This window comes from Cryptotermes secundus, unplaced genomic scaffold (assembly GCF_002891405.2).
Source record: "Cryptotermes secundus unplaced genomic scaffold, Csec_1.0 scaffold330, whole genome shotgun sequence".
NCBI classification, from domain to species: Eukaryota; Metazoa; Arthropoda; class Insecta; order Blattodea; family Kalotermitidae; genus Cryptotermes; species Cryptotermes secundus.
Genome location: NW_019734317.1, coordinates 1,483,050 through 1,503,913, shown reverse-complemented (window position 1 = coordinate 1,503,913; position 20,864 = coordinate 1,483,050). Strand labels below are relative to the sequence as shown.

General features: G+C 38.2%; 1 protein-coding gene across 1 annotated transcript in view; it reads left to right on the top strand.

Annotated features, from left to right (window-relative positions):
* The window catches only part of LOC111868553 (myosin-VIIa), a 109,994-nt gene that overhangs the window by 16,922 nt on the left and 72,208 nt on the right, over positions 1 to 20,864 (top strand). The window contains exons 2-5 of the mRNA XM_023859298.2: positions 14,939 to 15,008; positions 17,173 to 17,286; positions 17,666 to 17,812; positions 19,191 to 19,375. Of these exons, the coding sequence (XP_023715066.1) occupies positions 14,991 to 15,008; positions 17,173 to 17,286; positions 17,666 to 17,812; positions 19,191 to 19,375 (464 nt within the window). The 5' untranslated portion in view covers positions 14,939 to 14,990. The remainder of the gene's footprint in view (positions 1 to 14,938; positions 15,009 to 17,172; positions 17,287 to 17,665; positions 17,813 to 19,190; positions 19,376 to 20,864) is intronic.

Genomic DNA, 20,864 nt, shown 5'->3' with positions numbered 1-20,864 from the left:
CGTCTTATCGCTGTGTATTTACTCATATGACCATCTCCAGTGGCCTAGTTAGCGGAGCGTCTTGCATACGGTATTACGCATGAATGCTGATTATCGCATTCTTAACCTCATTGCGTGTCCATGTGTTGTCATCTTTGCTCTTTCACTGCAAAACACTTTTCGCAAGTCTCCAGGCACCTAGGTAATGACTTAACTTTTCAATCCCAAATTTGCTCCTCAACAAAAGGTATACAGAATAAAATAATTATATCTCAGAAACAATTTATTATACACATTTATGGGTTACACCATTACAAAGGGAAAATATCAAAGTTTTTTTTTCTGAGTATATAACTTTATCAATAATTTTCAATGTGGGTTCCCTTGGTGTCACGACGAATATCCAGACGATATTCTACCTCGTTCCACGTTGTTTGAAGCATGTTTGGTGTTACCGTAGCCACAGCGTCCTTTATGCGGGCTTCCAGGTGTTGAAGGTCGTTGATCTTAACCTGGTAGACAATCTTCTTCACATAATCACACAAGGAAAAAATCCAGTGGTGTTAAATCTGGCGACCTAGGAGGCCAAGCAATTGGTCCACCTCTGCCGATCCATCTCCCAGCCATATCTCTGTCCAGGCGATTCCTAACATGGTGGCAGAAATGTTGCGGTGCTCCATCTTGTTGGAGGATAGTTTGAGGTGGTACTTGGGGCAGCGCATACAGCTACAGCATGTCCAAGTACGAATGTGCAGGCACAGTATTTTCCGAAAAGAAAAGCAGTTCAACCAATTTGCCGTGCATCAAGCTGCCCCACACGTTCACTTTGGGGCTGCCTCTCTTCAACTCATACGTGACATGTGGATTTTGACTGCCCCAAATCCTGCAGTTGTACCTGTTTACAACTCCGTTGACATGGAACGTCGCCTCGTCCGAGAAGCACACTTCGCGGAGGAAATAGGATGACGCGTCAATTCTGTCTAGCATGTCCACAGCGCAGTTTGTGCGTGCTACTTCGTCACTCGGTCTTAGTGCATGAATTATTTGAATCTTGTACGCTCTTAGGCGGAGCCTTTTGTGTAGCACATCGTGTACTGTTGAACGTGGAATTTGTACGTAATTGAAAGCTAGCAGCATGAATTGATTTGCGCGGACTTCGCTGGAATGCCTCTCTAATGCGACTGACATCTTTTTCAGAGGTCCGTGTCTTTCCAGGAGATTTTACATGCAACAGCCTACCTGTAGTCCTCAGTTTGTTGTCCGAAAATCGAATGCTTTTCCGTGTAGGAGTTTGATATCCATATTGCGTTCTAAAACTACGCTGGACAGCCATAAGGGATTGCAATTCTGCTTGCCACAGCACGCATTGAACCTGTTCCTGTAGTGTCGACATCGTTACTGAGCTCCCCGAAGGTCACCAGCTGGCGCATGCGCGTAAGCCAGCACGAGAAAACTTTCAGAGCTTTCCTTTCCGATGACATAAGCTGGATACGTGTATGACAATTAGTTTCCGAGGTATCATTTTTTTTTTTATTTTGGGTACTTTTCACCCGGATATCCTCTATTTTTAACAAGAACAATGAAATGTCCCTGTATGTGGAACTGCACGAATGTGTTACTTGGCAACGATCACACAGCTGCACCACAAGGAGCGATGCCGCTTCCCAATATGTTTTCGATTTTCATAGGCGTTTCTGTGCTTGTTGTTTCTATCATACAACTTTGGAAAGATGCAGTAAGATGTCTTATATTCCCAGTTTTGGAAGATTACGTTGTGTTGTCTCGTGGTCGACATTCTTTCGAGAGTTTAGAGGCCCCTCAGACCGCGAAACCTTATGCTGTAGCTTATTAAGCTTATATGTAAACCGGCGTTGTTTTTAACGTAGTGTTCAAGTACAACATGGCATTGAAACATATTGTTACGCGTATGGAGCGAATATATACGAGGTTTGGATCGGTAATAAGATTTATTGAACTCTTACAGATCCGTGACTACAAGTAATTATAACCGTTTCAGTAATTCACACGTTTTACAGTTTGCTAGAGCACACACTTAAGTCTCCTCAGCCTATTGTCTTCTGGTAATGGCTTCCAACGGCTGACGTATTCCTTCCTCTGGGTTCCCGAACTGTCCCTTGTCTCACTCAGCTGCAGCAACTCTCGAATTGTCTTCGTTATAACATTTCGTCATGGACCGCTTAGAAAACACCGCGTCCCATTATTTTTATTCAGTTGTCGTACAGTTGTTGCTTTCGTGGAAACGTGCTTGTTTGCGGAGATGTTACTTAGTAACGGGTTTTGTATACACGTATTTGCTTATTTCGCGGTCGTTGCCTAGCGACAGGTCTACATGCCACAGTATATTAAACAAGTTACTTGTATTTAATTTTCCTTTAGTGTGTGTAATAATAGTGGACAATCAAGCCTTGTTTATTCACTTAACTTATTGTTTCGACTTCCTGCGAATTTGAGTATCAGCCAACATTGAATATTTGCATGAGAAGTTAATGCTTGTTCATTGTGTAAGAAGAGTTTTTCGCCATCGTAATTATTCATTTTATATCAAATAAGACACCCCCGGAATTACAGTATATCACTTTCCTTTCTCACAGTAGCTGTATTTTTTTCTTTGTAGGAGATTTGAAGAGCGTGGATATTAGCATATTATTTATAATTCCTTCTACGGAACGCTCTCGTAAAGTGTACACTGTATTCTTTTACAACCCTATTTGTTACTGGGATGATGTCTTTTATTCCCAGGTAGTCTCGTCTTTCCAACGAGCGAGCCGCAGCACGTGTAAGTTACGTGGAAAACTGAGTTATCCTTACTCATATCTTATGTAAAGCTATCCCTGCAAAGGCCGCGAAGACGCACAGGGTTGTGGGACGTTTAGGCTCCCACATCTTCTAGCAGTCGGCTCATAGATGGCGGTAATATTGTCAGCCTTACTTGCTGGCCGCCCTTCACGCGCCAGGAAAATTCCTGGTACTCGTCTCTGTTAGAGGCTGAGTCGACCCCAGGGCCATAGTGCGGCTGGAAGGATAGACAATTTGAAAAATCCAGTGACTTAATCGGGACTCGAACCCTCTACCTTCCGGCTTGTAGCGTAGTGCCTCAACCAACTACGCTACCGCGTGCCGTCTACGCCTATCATACATGTATAGAATACAGTAACATTATCACTTCTTAAAATCAACAGGGTACTAAATTAGCGTGTTGTATGAAACATGAGATTTTTGTCATTTATAGGAGCTTCTGGGAAAGGGAGATCACTAAAGTGACATTTAATTAATTATGCAAATACGAAAATGTTTAGAGCCGGGATAGCTGAGTCTGTGTAATGACGGGTTACGGGCTGGATAGCCTGGTTTCGAACCCCGGAAAGGTCAAATTTTTTTTCTGCTCTGCAGTGTCCAGTCCGGCCCACCCAGCCTCCTATCCAGTGGGTGCCAGGGATGTTTTCCCTGGGGGTAAAGATGCCGGGGCGTGAAACCGACTAGAGTACCACAGGATGATCACATAATTGTGCGAAAGAAATTAACTGTCTGAACATCTAGTCGCAGCAAGTATATGGGGCAGATGTAATTATTTTATCAGCATGTTCGATAAGAATATGGAAATTTGTGACTTGGTAATATGAGATGCAGTGTGATGGACAGTGTTTACAAGAATGGTATCCACCACACTGTAAGTCAGAGAGAAAACAGAACAGTGCTAAAATATTTGTCATTTTCATCCCCAGTAAAGAAAACTATCGAGTTCTTCATATTACCGATAGGATTCTTAGCAAGCTGCATGTTTGCAAAAAAGAATTCAACTCACCGTGTTATTCTATACCGTCTCTATATATATTAAGAAGGTAAAAATTCGGTACAGAGAGTCAGAGTTACTTGGTGGCTTACCGCCAAACATTTCATCTTTGGCTCCAAGCACCTAGAGATCACGACCAGAGACTTTTTCAATGAACTTTTGCAGTCATAGTCCTTATATAACATCCCTCTGACGAGAGGATGGGTTGTTTGTCTCCATGCATAGGCTTCGCCTTTGTCAAGTATACGTTCCTTTAGAGTTCGTTCTGTACCTTCATGCAAATCACGAATAGCCTATTTTACCCATTGCCACGTGGGAACTTGTTGGGAGCTGTGTTTGTTTACCTGTTTCTCATGGGTTGAAAATTGTTTTGTGTGTGTCTTTCTCATTTAGACAGTAGGTTGACTTCAAGGCCCAAGTGGGCTCGAAGTCTGCATTGGAATGCACAATGTAGAATACCGCCTGCCATCTCTGCAGCACGCAGTACAACTGCGATTCCACCAGAAGCAATGGCTGGATCGCTTTCATAATATCCGGCACACGAAAAAGTGGCATGAGTCCCACTTAATGTTTAGTATTGCACAAGTGGAATAAGTCGGTTTAATTAGGTCCGCATTTTCTTCTTAAACATTTTAAAGGCAATACCTTGGTGACAAGCGATGTAAAAAAAATAGGAACCTCTGTTTGGAAATGAGGTTACAATACAGAGGATAACAGAAAAATAAGGCAGGTAATATGTCCTAATGTGACATAACATATGGAGCATTAAAGTAATCAGTGAATAGATGAATGAAAAATGGAAGGCTGGTAGAGAGTCTGTTTACATTTGTATTTGCATTCCTAAACGCTGCAGGAAGACGATTTTTCTTAATTTGTAATATTTGTTGCAGTCATTTTTATTATAAATAAATCCGAAAGCATATCTTTAGTCCAAGGCATAAAGAAATTGGTACAGAAAGTGATGCAGATAAATGCAGGCCTAAATGCAACCCGCGATTAGGTAGAAACGAATGGCGTTATTGGATACTGTGAAAGCATATGAAAAGTAAAATTCTAGGAATAGTTATAGGAGTACTACAAGAGTAGGAACACATGTACTCCAGCTGAGTGTGTTTTACCTGAAGACGGAGACAACCCAATCTCCGAAACGTCGTGTTTTAAATAAAAGCAGGACGATGGATAATGTCCATAAGTATATTTGTACTAATGTACGATCGCGATAAACTTTTAGATTAATTTGTGGATACCATCTCCTTTTATAAAACTGAATAGATTGTATCTTCACGAAAATAATGATACGCTCACTAGGGAGCCAAACGTGACATTTCGGTACACTACACCACTATTGTAAGATGAAAACAAAAACTCCGTAGCCTATATTCCGCAAGCGAACTATACCGACCGAGCGACCGCCGCTTGTCGGCGAAGTGTCAACTTTAGCGGACAGAGAGTGTCGCGTAGTCAGTGCAAGGGATTACCACGGCCGTTAGTCTCGGTTTTCTAGACCGGATGTAAGATGAGGAACTGCTGGGAAATCGAATAAGCATCTCCAAAGTAAGAAGGAAACATTTTGTGGTCAAATTTTTGTAAAACAGTGCCTAGCAGTTCACACATAAAGTGTTACAGGATATTATTAGCTATCACGTAGCCTTGAGATTTGGACATGGAGTGACACAATTTTAGGATCGAAGGTCAAAAATAAGAACTGCATAACACAATTAATGAACTGCGCAAGAACTTAAGGGGATAATAGTTCAAGTAGTTAACAGTATATAGGAAGGTATGAGAGGACCATGTAGGTGGAGTCGGTTAAGGCAGGTGGCCGAATGGTACGTAGACTTTCTGGGAGAGAAGTAGAACACGAAAACAAAACTTCCATCTAAAGCTGGAAGACCGTGAATAGCCTGGTCCATGAAGTTAATGGAGATGAGTTTTTATTTTCGGGAAACGGTTAACACTGTCGAAAGAAATTGAAATATAACAGTCCAGTCCAGCCCAGTAAATTTTCTACTGACCCTCCCCAGCACAATCATTCATGGTTCCAGGCCCCCTTTGGACCCATGGCCGTATTTTTGTTCTTTGCCGACTTTGTCATGTTTTGAAATTGGGCCTCTTCGATAAGAAGAAGTGGTCTGACTAGTAGTGGTCACTCTCCCTCTAATAAGGAGTGACTGCCGGCTGTCACTCACTCACTGAACTACTCCTGAAATGTTAGAGTACGAAGGTCGAAAGTTTAAACTTTTGTTGTTTCAAGTCACACATTTGGTCGTTTGCGCACGAGTATGTGCAATTGATTTTCGTATTCTGTTCCTTCATTTTCCAGCGTTGCTTCCATCGGACAGTTAAGGATTTACTAATGATTTATGAAACTTGTTCAAGTTCTGATTTTTTTCTGTCTAAGCATTCGAATGTTTCAATGTACGTTGAAATTTTACCTACATACGGTTGAGAAGTACCTGAGAAATCACTAAAGGATAATGTCCAGTTAAGATAAGCAGTAATCTGTCATGTTGCGATATGAGACTATGTGGTTAATTGAAACGACAATGAATTCAGTGACATGCCGACGTACTCCAATAAAGTGATGACCACATAATCGGCTGCTTTGAACTTGCCGCGTTGTCAGGGCCCATTTTCCTATTGCATACATTTTTAGCCCTGCAGCTGTAATCATCATTATCTCCAGCTTGTTTAATATTTTTGAAGAATTTGTTACTTAATACAGATTCTGTCTGCGTTACCTTTGTCGGATGTAACCTCAAAGTTTCGCACCGTTGCCAAGTTTATAATTGCTCACTTACAAACAATAATTCGTCTGTGATTTATAAGCAGTTATGAACTCCATATTACATTTCAATGGTTCCGTGTTTATTGCCATAAAATCGAAGTTCAAAGACAAATTTTTCACTGCCGCAATGCTGTATTCTGCGAAGTCGTAAGTTTTCGAAGGCCCATTAGAATGGCAGAATTCATGAGATTGAGACGAACAGTAAGAAGAAGAATATTGAAGACCTATGTACAATGGCATTCAAACGAAGCGTTTCAATAATGCACTGTGCTCCAAATGGGAGCAAGAAGAAGAAGAAGAAAGAGAGGAGGATAAATAAGTTCAAGAAAAGTTACTAACTTATAAGTAGCATGGTAAAAGTTGAGAATGGTTATCTGCTCACAGATTCCCAAATTGTTTCTAACAGATGGAAGAATTACATCTACCATCTGTTGAATGTTCGTGGAGTTAACTGAGTTATACAGGCCGAGATACATACTGCTGAGTAGTTCATATCGAGCCTAGTTCTTTTGAAGTGAAAATTGCTGTTGAAAAATTGAAATTTATAACTCGACAAATATAAAATTCTGGCAGAATTGAGCCAAGCGCAAAGTTAAATATTGCATTACAAGATCAATTAATTTATTGTTTCCGTTTATAATAGGATATATGGTTATTGACATTTTGGACATTTTACATCGTACTTTTCTATTTAAAACTGTTTCGGAGACGACTTTACCTCCATCCTCAGGTGAAAAGCTTGTTCAGTTGGACCAAATCAGTAGAACTGGCCCATTTTTCCTGACACCAGAACCCATAGAGGGCCGGATATATAAACCAAACAACATAAACCATTTGCGGGAGTTGACAAAACCCCACATGCCTAAAGCAACGGCCAAGGAAGAATTGCCTGAGCAGCGGAATAAGTCTGTTATTTTACCTGTTTATATAAAAGATAATGAAACTATACTAATTATCGAGCCTTGTCATTGTTACTTACTACACACAGAATTTTGTCCGACATTCATCTTTAAAGGTTGACTCCAAATGTAGTTGAAATTATTGGCGATCATCAGTATAGATTTAGACATGAGATATCACCTGAATTCGTCAGGTGCCAGAGAAAATGAGACTCCAGTCGGGCGGTATATAAGGTAATTAAGTAATTAAGAAAGCGTGTTATTAGGAGGGAAGTACTGTAAGAAATTATCGAGTTTGGTATATCCAGGAAACTGGTTGGCGTAATTAAAGTATGTTAAAATCGAACCTAAATTAAATCTGCATAGGTAAACTTTTCGTCGCCGGTCACGGTAGCCGAGCTGTCTTAAGCGTGCACTGTCTTCGCTCACTCTGAAGCCGGGATCATGGGTTCGAATCCCACCCAGGGCATGGATGTTTGGTGTTTGTGTGCGTGTTTTTTCTTTGTTTATGTACAAGTAGAGGCCTTGCGACGAGCTGATCACCCGCCCAAGGAGTCCTACAGAATGTCCAAGATCTAGTAAACCGAAGTGAACCGAAGTGAAACGGAGAGTTTCATGGAGGTAGGCCAAGGACCGAATTGGGGCTGTAGCGCCAAAGGGGAAAAACTTTTCGTCATGTGAATATTAGAGTGGCCGTGAGATTTTGAGTCTCAGGGAGTAAGTACCGTGTGTTTCAGTAACCGAGACTGGAAATCACCGTTATGCAGAAAAGGATCGTCAAAGGGATGGCAGGCCCAAGGGATAGTGACACTTCAGAACAGGTACTTAGGACGGAAACGCGGCTCCTGTTGGTTACCTTGTGATATTCCTATGCAAATAATTGGCGAAGTACACTTTGATCTGTACTACACAATCCTTTTATTTAACCACCTAAAAGCATTCTCATAAACCATTATGCCTAATTACTAATTAATTACGCGTACATTTATTAGGCTTATATATACATATTGTATAAATATAAATTATGACAATTGTGGTCTCTTGGAATGTGACGCCTTATAGTATGGTAGATAGGCACCTACATTTGGATAAATGGGCTACTTCAATTGTCAAAGTAGAAACTGCTGCAACTTTCTTCGAAACACTGATATAGCATATAGCCACAGCATTTATTCTTTGAAATTAATTGATATAGAATTTTTAATTATACATAGTTTTGAAGTTTGTAACAGTTGACTGATGGTATGGGGATACTTTCTCTGGATCCTGTCCATTGTTTGATCATCTGAGTTAACTAAGAAAGTTCAAGTGCGTGGATGTGGAGACAGTGCTCAAGTTCCATGTGCTAGGAAAACTGCCGTTTGAAGTTAAGAGGTACTAGAAAAGTCCTTGAGAAGTTGATAGGCTCTTATCTAATGAAATTCCTGAATATTTGGAACTTGAATATTTGTTATCTTCTTCACAATAGGCTCCCAAGTCCAAGATCCTGTGCATAATTTTGCAAGGTCAGAGTTTTTCTTTTAAGGTGAAGGATCGTTTGGCTCCCTCCCCATAATCTCCATTGTCAGCTGCTTGCTAATGCTTATTCAGTATATCCACCACTATCTTCCATATATGGAGGACATGCTTCCACACTATCTGTATTTCCTGGAGATATTCCCATCTGATTACATTTTATCTGCTCGGATGGAGAGCCCAAGTCAAATGCAATGGTTTTTATGAGCAGATCAATAGGAATGTCACAGTATCATTGTGTCGTCTTATCTTAGATGATTACAGAGCTGCGATTGATTGTCTCACCGATGGGAGAAGTGCATCAACCTTTATGGTGAGTAGGGATTATATTGTTGTCCCAGTAGTCAAGTTGTGAATTTATTGCATAGTTTTTTCATAAATTTGCATAATTTTTCTGGATTTGAAGTGTCCAAAACATATACTGATTACATGGTAAAACTTCTGGAATGTCACTCGTGTAAACAAAAGGAGTCTTATTGCATGAAGACTTTCATTGTGGATTGAGCTGATGTGTGTATCCATAATGCTTACACAGCATAATGCACTTCACATTCTTCAACTCTATTGTGGGTATGGAAGCTGAGGATCCATCTGCATGTTCATGTAAGCCAGCTAACATCATATCAGTTGATGACATGTTCTGGACACGTTAAGTTCTGAAGCACAGACATACATGCTTGTACAGATGGGACCTACATATCTTAACTGCATTTGGTATGTATAGGGCAATACAGAAGACATTCTTAACGGTGTTATTAAGTCCTTGTGTACATCACTAAAAACAGGCATCTGCCTTTAACTACAGACAGTTTGAAGAATTCTACCTCCTGGGACATAATGCTGTGTAGTCCACTGGAATTCAACCAGTGTTTCGGAGAAACATGTGGCCCCTCAGGGCTGAAGAATAAGCAAAGCTAGTAGCTAGTGTAAAGCAGGTAGCAAGCAAGACTCCAAAAGACAAAACTCCTTATCTTAATAGTTTGCATCCTGTTGTGTGTCTCACATGATATAAAGCATACAAGAATATACCGTCTACACAACAACACTCTGTATTTTAAAACAAAGAAGACACTACTCTGTCAACATTTGTTTTATTAAAGCTTTTATTGACATGACATGTTTCGGCCCCTATATCAAGCCATCATCAGGCGTACAGTGTTCGGCTTTAAGCTGCTGAACTGCATCAAATTATCATTCAGTTCACTAACCACTGTTACGAGAACTTTAAATCCTATATACAGATACGTTGTTTGGTATTTGTAGTATTACTATATACCAATAGACATCATTAAGTCACAACTGATGCATCAAATAGGCCTCCAGTTAACAGTGTATGGATGTGTTACTCTGAGGGAGGCATAAACAGATAGTACAGATATATTTCATAATATGCGAGTTTGAAAAATGTGATTTTGTTTTAATGCGATCAACTAATTTGGATNATGGATAATGTCCAGCAAAATATTAATTGTAATAATTTGGATTGATTTCATGTAATGGTGCTCATTTTAAAGTGATTTGCTTGCTGGTCAATTGGGAAAGGTGAGGGGAAAAGCTGGTGTAAAATAATGTGAGGGATACATGGAAGGGAGAAAGGGAAATTTGACTCAGTTGTGCAACTTCTTTTGCTCATCTGTTGTTGCATGAGAAGTCAGAGGCTGGGAAGCAACTAAGGATGGATGAATTTGTAAAGAAGTCACGACCAGTAGATTAACTAGATACTTCTTGTGAAATTTGCTGCCAGCTTCAGTGGTCATAAATGCAAAACTGTCACTAGTTTTCCAACCAATTCAGTCCTCTTTTTATCACCACAGTGACCTGCCTCATAATCATTGTTCACCATCACTACCTACAAATTAGTGTCTCTTACATTAAATCACTTGCCCATCCATTTAGGAAACCATCTACCATGATATCAGAGAATGTTAGTTTTTGTTATATCTTAACAGTTAATGTAAACAGTTTCTGCATTCCAAGAGCTGTTTAACTGTAGATAAAATGCATCTTGTGAATATGCTTCTTAATGTCTGAGAGAATGTGTGTCTTGGGATAATTGGGCAATGTTTTTGACTCAGTGATGCTGGTCATCACCACATGTTTCAAGGACATTGTTGCCATACCATTTCTTGGCAATGTTTAGCACTGTTTATTCAAAGTAAATAATTATAAACAAAATTTATTCATACTGATGCAATATAAATATTAATAAAGTAAGAAGAAGGGTGTATGTACTGTACAGCACAAGACAACCAGGTCAAGTAACAGTAAGAATATTCTGAAATCTTTTGTAGTTGATCTCAGGCATTGCTGTTGATTCTCATTGGGAGATTGTGATTCATTTATGTCATTTCATCCTCTGTGACTTTTTTTGTAAACACAATTGCTATATAAGTCGAGGAGTACCTCTGTGTGAGAAGGAAAGAAGAAGGAAGAAGACTGACAGGTAGAAGGGGTATATAAAGGAGAAGTAATCAATCCAGCAACATATTTAAAAGGCTGTGAGGGGAACTCCTTAGTAGAAATCATGAAAATTGATGATAATAATTAACCCCAAACAAATTCCTTACTATATGAAAATTATGGAAGGCTTGAGAAAGGAGGAAGAGAATGAGAAACTTATGAATGAGAGGAGGAATGAAGGATTAGGTCAGTGATAGCAAAAGAAACAAAAAGACTGGAAGAATAAGATAATTCCGACAATACATAAGGAACTGAAATAATTTGGTTGTTGTGGTGACTAGGCTTTTTCTGATATGGATAATGGGTTTTTCTGTGTCCCACAGTGTCCAGGATTGGATCTAGAGCCCACCTTCTCTTGAGTGGGTTCCAGGTACCCTTTTTCCTGGGAGTTAAAGTGGCTGGGGCATGAAGTTCACTATTCACTGCCATTTAGGTCTGAGGTTAAGAATGTGTGAAACTAAACCTCATCTGTTCCCTGCGTGTTCATGGTATGGTGCTGGTCAACTTTACGGTTTTCCTTTACTGTATCAGCAGTACTTTCAAAATCAGATCTCCAACTCATCAATGAAAATGACACAATTCTTTGGCTTACAGAAGGAGAACTTAAACAACAAACTGAAATCACAATAATTGCTGTTCAAGGTCATGCACTGAATACCACATATTATGCCACAGAGGTGCTGGAAACTACATATGATTGCAGATGTAAAATGTGCTAGCAAATTTGTAAAGTTAGTAGGACCCTTAATAGTGTGATGTCCAATTATAGCTTAGGAAGAGTATGTAACCATCAGGACAAAGTCTGAACACAGTAAACATGAAGGAGTGAAAATGATGGAACAAATGGTATGAAAACATACCAGTACCAGTGGAAACAAGTCAAGACAATCAAATCATGTTACACTGGAACCAGCAGATTGTAATGGACAGATTAATGCCATTATTGAAATATGACATTAAGCTGTGAGACAGGAAAGGAACGTGTATACTGATTGGTTGTTTATATCAACTGATGACAGTGTCTTGAGGAAAGAAGCTGAGCTGGAAAGACATTGAAATACAAAGGTCTACATGTGGGACATTAAAGTGGTGACAGCAGTAATCCTAGTTGTGACTGAAAGCTTATCAAGATAATTTCAGAAGTATTCACAGACATTCCTGTGAAACACTGCAGTGCAGAATTGCAGAGTACATGCCTGGGAGCTGTACACATCTTTGGGAAGATACTAACATAGCTCTTTAATTTTTAAGTGTATTTTGATGCTGTCATGAACCAGGATAGATCAGTCGGTATAGTGACAGGCTGGATGGCTGGGGTTCGATTCCCGGCAGGGGCAGGATATTTTTCTCTATTCCACAGTGTCCAGACTGGCTCTGGGGCCCATCCAGCATCCTATACAACGGGTACTAGGGCCCCTCTCCCCCAGGCGTAAATTGGCAGGGGTGTGAAGCTTATCATTCCCTTCTAGTGCTGAGGTGGAGTTATACTTCCATTCTCCCATACACCTTCATGGCATGATGCTTAGTTATCTAAGCATATAAGCACAGAGACAGCCTTACCTTTATTATTATGTTATTATCCTGGAACATGGTTTTGCCTGGGCGTGAAAATGATTGTGATGATCATCATCATGATCATAATAATAACGATCAAGTTGATAATGATGTTGATAGCAGTAATAGTAACAACAATAAAAAATATGAGGAGGAGTAATTTTTGTCCATATAGTGCTTCATCTCACCCATATCATACATATGAGTGTGTGCACACAGAATATCCATTCACTTTGACATATGTGCACCTCAGTGCCTAGCCTTAGCAATGATTTTAAATAAATGTAATATACATAAGTGATGTCAGAGAAAAACTGTTATTTCAGTTCACTTGTAAATGTTGATCTGCCTTCTTCATCTAGGGCTGAGGTGAAGAGTGCATAATTTTATTTTCATGCCCCACACGCCTCTATGGTGTGTTGTAGAGCACAAGGATAAACTTCTTTCCTTTACTTTACCTTATCTTGACACATTTTGTTACATCAGATTGTTCTAATGTTTTTTTTTATTTCCAGTTTTGGCTGATTTCGATTTTTTTGAAACCTTTTCATCAGTAAATTTAAGTAAAATTATACATTGATCTCCCAGTTTGTTCAAGATGAGATATGTTTTAAGTTTGTTGATTATATGTCACTTACTGTCAAGAAACATTTTTACATTCTTAATTACGTACTTAGGATTATTCAGATCTGGCATTTTACTGATTTCTCCAGTGTTTTTTGGAATGTATTACATTTATGCCAACATACAGGTAGATTATCTGTGGGTAAAAAAAATAAGGTAAAGCTATCCCTGTAACAGGCAATGGAGGCCCAGAGGGTTGTGAGACGTCAAGGCTCCCACATTTTCTAGATAATAGGCTCACAGATGGCAGTGAGGTTGTCAGTCTTATGCACTGGCTGGTACTTATTTCTCTTAGAGCCTGAGTCGACCCCAGGACCACAGAGTGGCTGGAAGGATTAGGTCAATTAAAAAATCCATTGACCTCGTTGGGAATTAAACACACGACCTTCTGGCTTGTAGCATAGTGCCTCAACCAACTACTCTACCACATGCCCCCCAATTATCTGATTATCTGAAGTCTTGACAAGTTATTTGGCTTGTCTGGTGGGAGGGACTCATGATCCTCATGTCACCTTTATCATGTACTTTTAGACATGTTGAAGTTCCTTTTTTGGAAATAGAGCAAACTTGAAACACCTTCAGAAATATGTGCTGGCATCTTCTCGTTAGTATTCACATGGGTATCACACATGAACATTTGTTTCAATGTCTAACTCTCATGAGACGTGTCAGCAGAAGAAGTAATGTGACTGATTGGATGTATAATAAAGTAGAAGAAGGTGGGAGGGAGAAGCTTGGGATTATAGTTGACTGGAATATAATGGCTAGTTTGCTTTTTCAACAAATTATTGAGGCAACAGTGAAGAGAAATTGTAATATATGTGGGCTACAGACCTGTCTGCTGCACCACAAGTCTGAACATTCCAGCTGAAGTTCATTGTGTTCCTTCTGCTTGATTGGCTGAACGGTTTGTGGCAGGCTCTCTAATAATATTGTTGTATGCACAGCACATTATATTTAGAAGAAAATTAAAATTAAATTTAAGAAGTGGCAACAACAAGGTTTAAATTTATATTGTGGTTGTCTGGGTTATGACACCATGTAGTCTCATGGGCTGTTATGGAACTTCAGAGGAACCTGCTGACTCTTCTGATTAGGAGGTTTATACATTGCTGTGTGTTCAATTGGTCAGAGATAAATATAATTTAAATTTAGGACAGTACATTTGATGCTTATACAACAGTTAATTTTCATAGGATGAAATGTCAACAGTGCCTGCAAAAATTTTAGTTGAATATTAGCACATTTCATGGTGTCTAGAATTCTAGAATTTGAAAGGTTTACTGAAGAGGTTTTCCTTTTTTGCAGGAGAGGTCAGAGTGACTGCTCACACCCAGACACTGCCTGAATGCTGTGAATTATGGTTATTGTTACAAGGGTCAGTATCTACAGGAACATGGCCTTATTTTTAAGTTTGTATGGAAGTGAGAGGTAAATAAACCAATCTATTCCCATGCCTCTGCACCACTTACTCTGTATTAATTAACACCTTGGAGCAGAGCCCTTCCTGAGAGGCAAACGGTCACTCATCTGGTCAAGAAATCCCTTGCCTTTTATGGAACTGAAAGTTTCATTACTATGTTCACAAGAACCTGCCATGGGACACTGTCTTTGACCAGATGAATCCAGTCCACACCCTCAGACTCTCTTTGCATAAGATCCATCTTCTTGCTATCCACCCATCTATGCCTAATCCCCCAAATAATTTCTTTCCTTTAGGTTTTCTAATCAAAATTATATATGCATATTTTTCACACTTTATGTGCATGAAATATGTGTCACCCATCTCATCCTCCATGATTTATTGCCCTAATAATATATTGTGAACAAACATAAATTAATGTGTTTGACTTGCAAAGATGGCTTTACTTGCATAAATTGTTAATGGATAATTTTGATTTTGAAAGTTTCTCTTCCTAAAATGACAATGATAATTTGTAAAAAGATTGTAATATATGATAAACTTATACAACAATTGTATGAAATTAAATATTTAGGAAATCTAGGAACCCAGATGGTAGATACATACAAGTGAATCATTTAAATAAATTTTCTACAATAGTTTTTTGGAGTATACAAGCATGTTTGAAATTACATGAAATATTGGTTAATCCCAGTGAAAATACAGCCATGAGATGTGGGCATAGGATGACAGAGAAAGAAAGTATACAAATAAGGGGTGTGAGAAAAATAAGATCTTAAGCTCTGACATACATGATTAGACAAAAAGGGAACATTTAATGCACGAGAAAATGAAAATCAGTAATACAGTTAGAGATATTAACATATAGGAAGGGATGAAAAGGCCACATAAAATTAAAAGAGGTGTCTAAAAATAACATGGAATTAAAAACTTACAGGCAAAAAGAAAAGAGCCCAAGAGAGCTTGAAGAGTGATCCAGGCAGTAAATTGTCAGATCTGTAAAGACAAGAGAATGATTAATATAGTACATTTAGTCCCACTCCATCTTTTGCAGTTTCCAAATCATATTCTTCAGTCAAGTTTTAACTCGTAAGAACCACTATGATTCAAGAAGTAATCAGGCAACTACAAGCATATACAGTGCAATAGAACTATTATGAGATCAATCAACAGGGGATAATACTCTTTAGAGTGGGTTGGATGTCATTGTATGCAAAATTTTATTCTGTTCTTTCTTTGTCTGCTTTTTTATATACATGGAAATTAACAAATGGATTGTGAAGTCTGAGCTGAGTAGGATGCTGTTTTGGGTGTGTATTTTTGTCATCTGGTACAACTTGGAGACTATTGGTAGTTTTTTTATAAGGAACTTAAAAAAAATAACTCATTTCAATTGATTTGTGAAGTATATATGCAGTAGCATTATTTCTGTCATATATAGACAACCCTATATTTCCCCGCCCCCACTGGGGCTTGCTATGTCACACACAGACAGGGCCAGGGGCTGTAAGAACATTAGCAGCCTCATATCTGTCCTCAAGATTTTTACAGTAATATCTCAAAAAGTATTTATTATTGAAAGACAGTTCTTGGTCATGAAAGGCAGTTCTTGGATCATTTATTTCCACATGTAACGTCGACTGAATGCCTGTTTTAGTTTTCTCAAAATCACAGGTTTGAGCTTAGGTGCTTCCTAATTAAGATTTTTCCCCTGTTTGAAAGTGAATGAGTGAGCGAGCGGGTTTAGAGATATGTCAGCTTTGATTGTTATATGTACCTGAATAAATGTCAAAGTGGATCACCTTATTTGAAATCCAGTATAAAATTAATTAAAGATTGATCTATGTCAGATGGTATAGTGGTCTAACATTTGGTAGAATACTCAGTAGAAACAGCAAAAAATATACTAAGAAAACTCAGAAATAGAATTAAGATATTGCATCACAAAAACTCAATATAACAGGTTGTATATAAGCCAGTAAAGGTCTTAAAACAACAATAATCATGTAACAGCTGTAGCTGGATTTAAAATTGAAGCAATTAAATAAACTCATTTGAAAGTACAGGATGGAAAAGCAGTAGAATTATTAGTGGCAAAAGTGTTTTCTGTGTGTTTCAGGGAGACTACATTTGGATTGAACCTGTATCTGGCCGTGAATTTGATGTGGCTATTGGAGCACGTGTAATATCAGCTGAAGGGCGGCGAATTCAAGTCAGAGATGATGATGGGAAAGTAAGTACGGAATATGAGGATAGTGCCATTAAAAATGAATGGCTCAACAAGTTGCATTAGAAATATAAACTTAGTTATTCTGTAACATTTATCAGGTTGATGTTTATGTGCTAGTTTCAAAACATTTCTGGATTTATTTCATCATTTTAATGAACTGTGTATTACTGGCAAGAATTCTCATGTTTTTCTTTCTAATTTAATAATAATGATAGTGTCATCTGCTTTAATGGAATTTGTTTTATTTTAGAAAATTTATTAAAATTTTGTTGATGAAATTTTCTTTTGATTTGACACCTTTGAACACCTATAAGAGTGCAATTTTATTTCACCATTCAGTCATTTCTTATATGAATTATTTGTGCTGAAACATTATTTACAGGAGCAATGGCTCACACCAGAGAGACGTATCAAAGCCATGCATGCTACCTCAGTACAAGGGGTGGAAGACATGATATCATTGGGAGACCTCCATGAGGCTGGAATTCTTCGAAATCTACTAATTCGTTACAATGAAAATCTTATATATGTAAGTGAACACACCTTAATTTGTAACATTGCATTATTTTGTATTAAGAGAACATGAGTGGTCTCTCTGAAGCAGAAATTAAGCTCACAGGAGGAGAAAATGGCATACAGAGTAAAGTTGCAATTACCCTGAGTCCAGTGTCTATTGGTGCTATTTGGCCATCAACACAACAGTAAAAATAACCCAGTTGAGCTGCTCACATCGGTTTTATTTGATAGTTGCTACATGTTTCGGTCCACATTTTAGACCATCTTCAGGCAGTCTCATCAGATATGTCTGTTGTTATTGAAGTGTGCTAATATGGATCCATATTAGTGTTAATCATCACAGTCATATAATATATGCCACATGCATGAAGTTGCAAGAACTTTTCTAATTTTAAAATTTTCAAAATTTAAAATTATATAAAATTCTTTTATCCTTGAATGTTTATTTTTATTGTTGTGTGAAGGCCAAATACCACCAATCATGATACACAACAGGATGCAAGCAATGAAGATAATCCAGTGTCTCTATCCAGATGAATGAATTAGCAGACTGAGAACTGTGTGACATGTGATTACAGGGTGTTAAAAACAGAAAGTAAAAGTGAAAAGTGTTGAAAGCAATTTTAGTTTACTTAAAATGTGTGCCCATAAACTGGTATAGATGGTGGATATAGACACTATGGAGTTTCCCTGGTTTACACTTAGTTGCCATTGTCTGCTGTGAAATGGTGATACTTCTAGCTTGATAGACTGCCCCAAAGAAGAATATTGTATGATTTTTTGGATCATGGGGCATTAAAACTAGTGAGATATACAGACAGAGACTGTATACACAAACAGGATTTAAAATCTTCTAGAATTTGACTGTAGTAATGTTTGCACTGCAGTCTCCTAATTAGTATTTGTACTTTATCTCCATGTTATGTCAATAATGATGGTTATGTGTGTGTTTTTGTAGCTACAATCTAAGCAAACAGAATACTTTAACACACAGAATTCATTGCAAGGTATACCTAACTGATTGTCTCATACATGATGAATTTCACCAGTTGATACCGCTTGGCCAGTAAGAATCCATTTCTCCTGTAATGTTGAAAGCTGAACTCTCCTTTGGATAAACCATTGTTTTTATATTAAGTGAACAATAATGTATTTTTGATATGAAGAGAAATAATTTCTTAGTGCTGAGCTGAAAATAAATTTGATATACAGCTTCTGTTAATGTGACCATATACTTTCTGCCAATAAATTAAAATTTCAGAAAGCACCATAATTTATGTCAAAAATTGAATATGTGATTTACATTCAATTTAATATGTAAGCACAGTGTGATAGCATGATGTCTTCTCTAATTTAGTTGTTAATTTTGCACATGATGATGTTTCTTTCAGACATACACTGGTTCAATTCTTGTGGCTGTAAATCCATACCAAATTCTACCAATCTACACAGCAGAACAAATAAAATTGTATAAAGACAGAAAAATTGGGGAGTTGCCACCTCACATATTTGCAATTGGAGACAACAGTTACTCGCATATGAAACGCTATGCACAGGATCAGTGCATAGTTATAAGGTTAGTAAGTGGCTTTTCAGGCCTGAAATCTAAATTACTCTTTGTGACATGACTAGGCTGCTATATTATACAGATATTATGTTGGATGTGGTTCATTGTTTGATATACCCCAAGTCTGAAACAGGAGTTTACTCCTGGAATACAGTGGAAAAAAGCAGAACTCATTTATGAAGAAGAGAGCAGGAGCACTGTGAATCTGAAAGAGTAAGTGCTCAGCAGAACAACAGAGCAGTTCCTTGGACAGTCAAGCCTGTGTGAGCTCCAGTGGCTCTCTCTGCTGCAAGATAGGAAGTAACTGAATATGTAACATAAATAGAGTTGTCCAACCATTCCTGATTGACTTACTAGCCTAGAATTCAGAAAGATTTGATTTTAGTGACAGCCATTTCTGGTAATATCAAAGTTAAAAAAAGTAGTAACCAAATCTGTCTAAATAATGACAACTAATAACATGAATGTGGGAACAAAGCTAACTCCAAATTGTCATGGATATTAAACTTACCTCAGACAATGGGCAACATCCAACATAATATCTGCATAATGAATCATCCATTGCCACAGACCTTTGTTGAATCACTGCCATTTATTTTCTGCAGGGTACAAACAGTGAACTGCAATTGCATGTAAGACTCATCTTCTGCTTAAAACAATTTAAATAAATGTCAGAAGTTCTTAATCCATAAAGAAGATTATTCTTGTAGGTCATGATCACATACACAATAATGCATGTTGAAAATCAAAATTTGATAAAAGTGTATGAATTAAGTATATATTTTTATTAACCTCAATTCATTTCAATTCAGTTCAGTTTCAGTCATACTTTTCATTCAATCTATTGACATAGGATATGCCTTATTTACACACACATATATCTAAAGGTAACACAAATATGTCAGCTAAGTTTCTTCGTACTATAAGGCAATACAGATATAGTTCATAAAAACCAACCAATTCAAATGTCATAGTCCACTAATTTATCATTGTATGTATTGTAACGTGTTTTGCCTNTATAGTTCATAAAAACCAACCAATTCAAATGTCATAGTCCACTAATATAGTCCACTGATACAAACTGCAACTATCATGTTGCACGCGTGCCCTGAGACCTCTGTGGCTCAACAGTTCCTTAATAGAGCAAATATGNTTACGAACCCTACCCACTAATCTATTCACTCTCTCTTCAGTAGTCTTCAGTGGCTGACTTCTCAGTTATCAGAAATTATCACACGTAAACTCTTCTAATCATGTTCACAATTCACTAGCTACAACTGAACTCGGTGACTGCTAGACTTCAACTGACTCCTTAGGCATTCCAGTTACTCTTATAAACCCTCAGCCAGACAGCGGAAAATGCACCTCACTTCCCTGTTGCATAAACGCCGTGTTTATCGATTGCCTAGCAATAGTCGCTGCATGGACTCCCCCGTTGTGTGACATCACAGCCTAGCAGGCAGGGGTGTTTACTGAGCGTTGCATAGTTACAGGATTA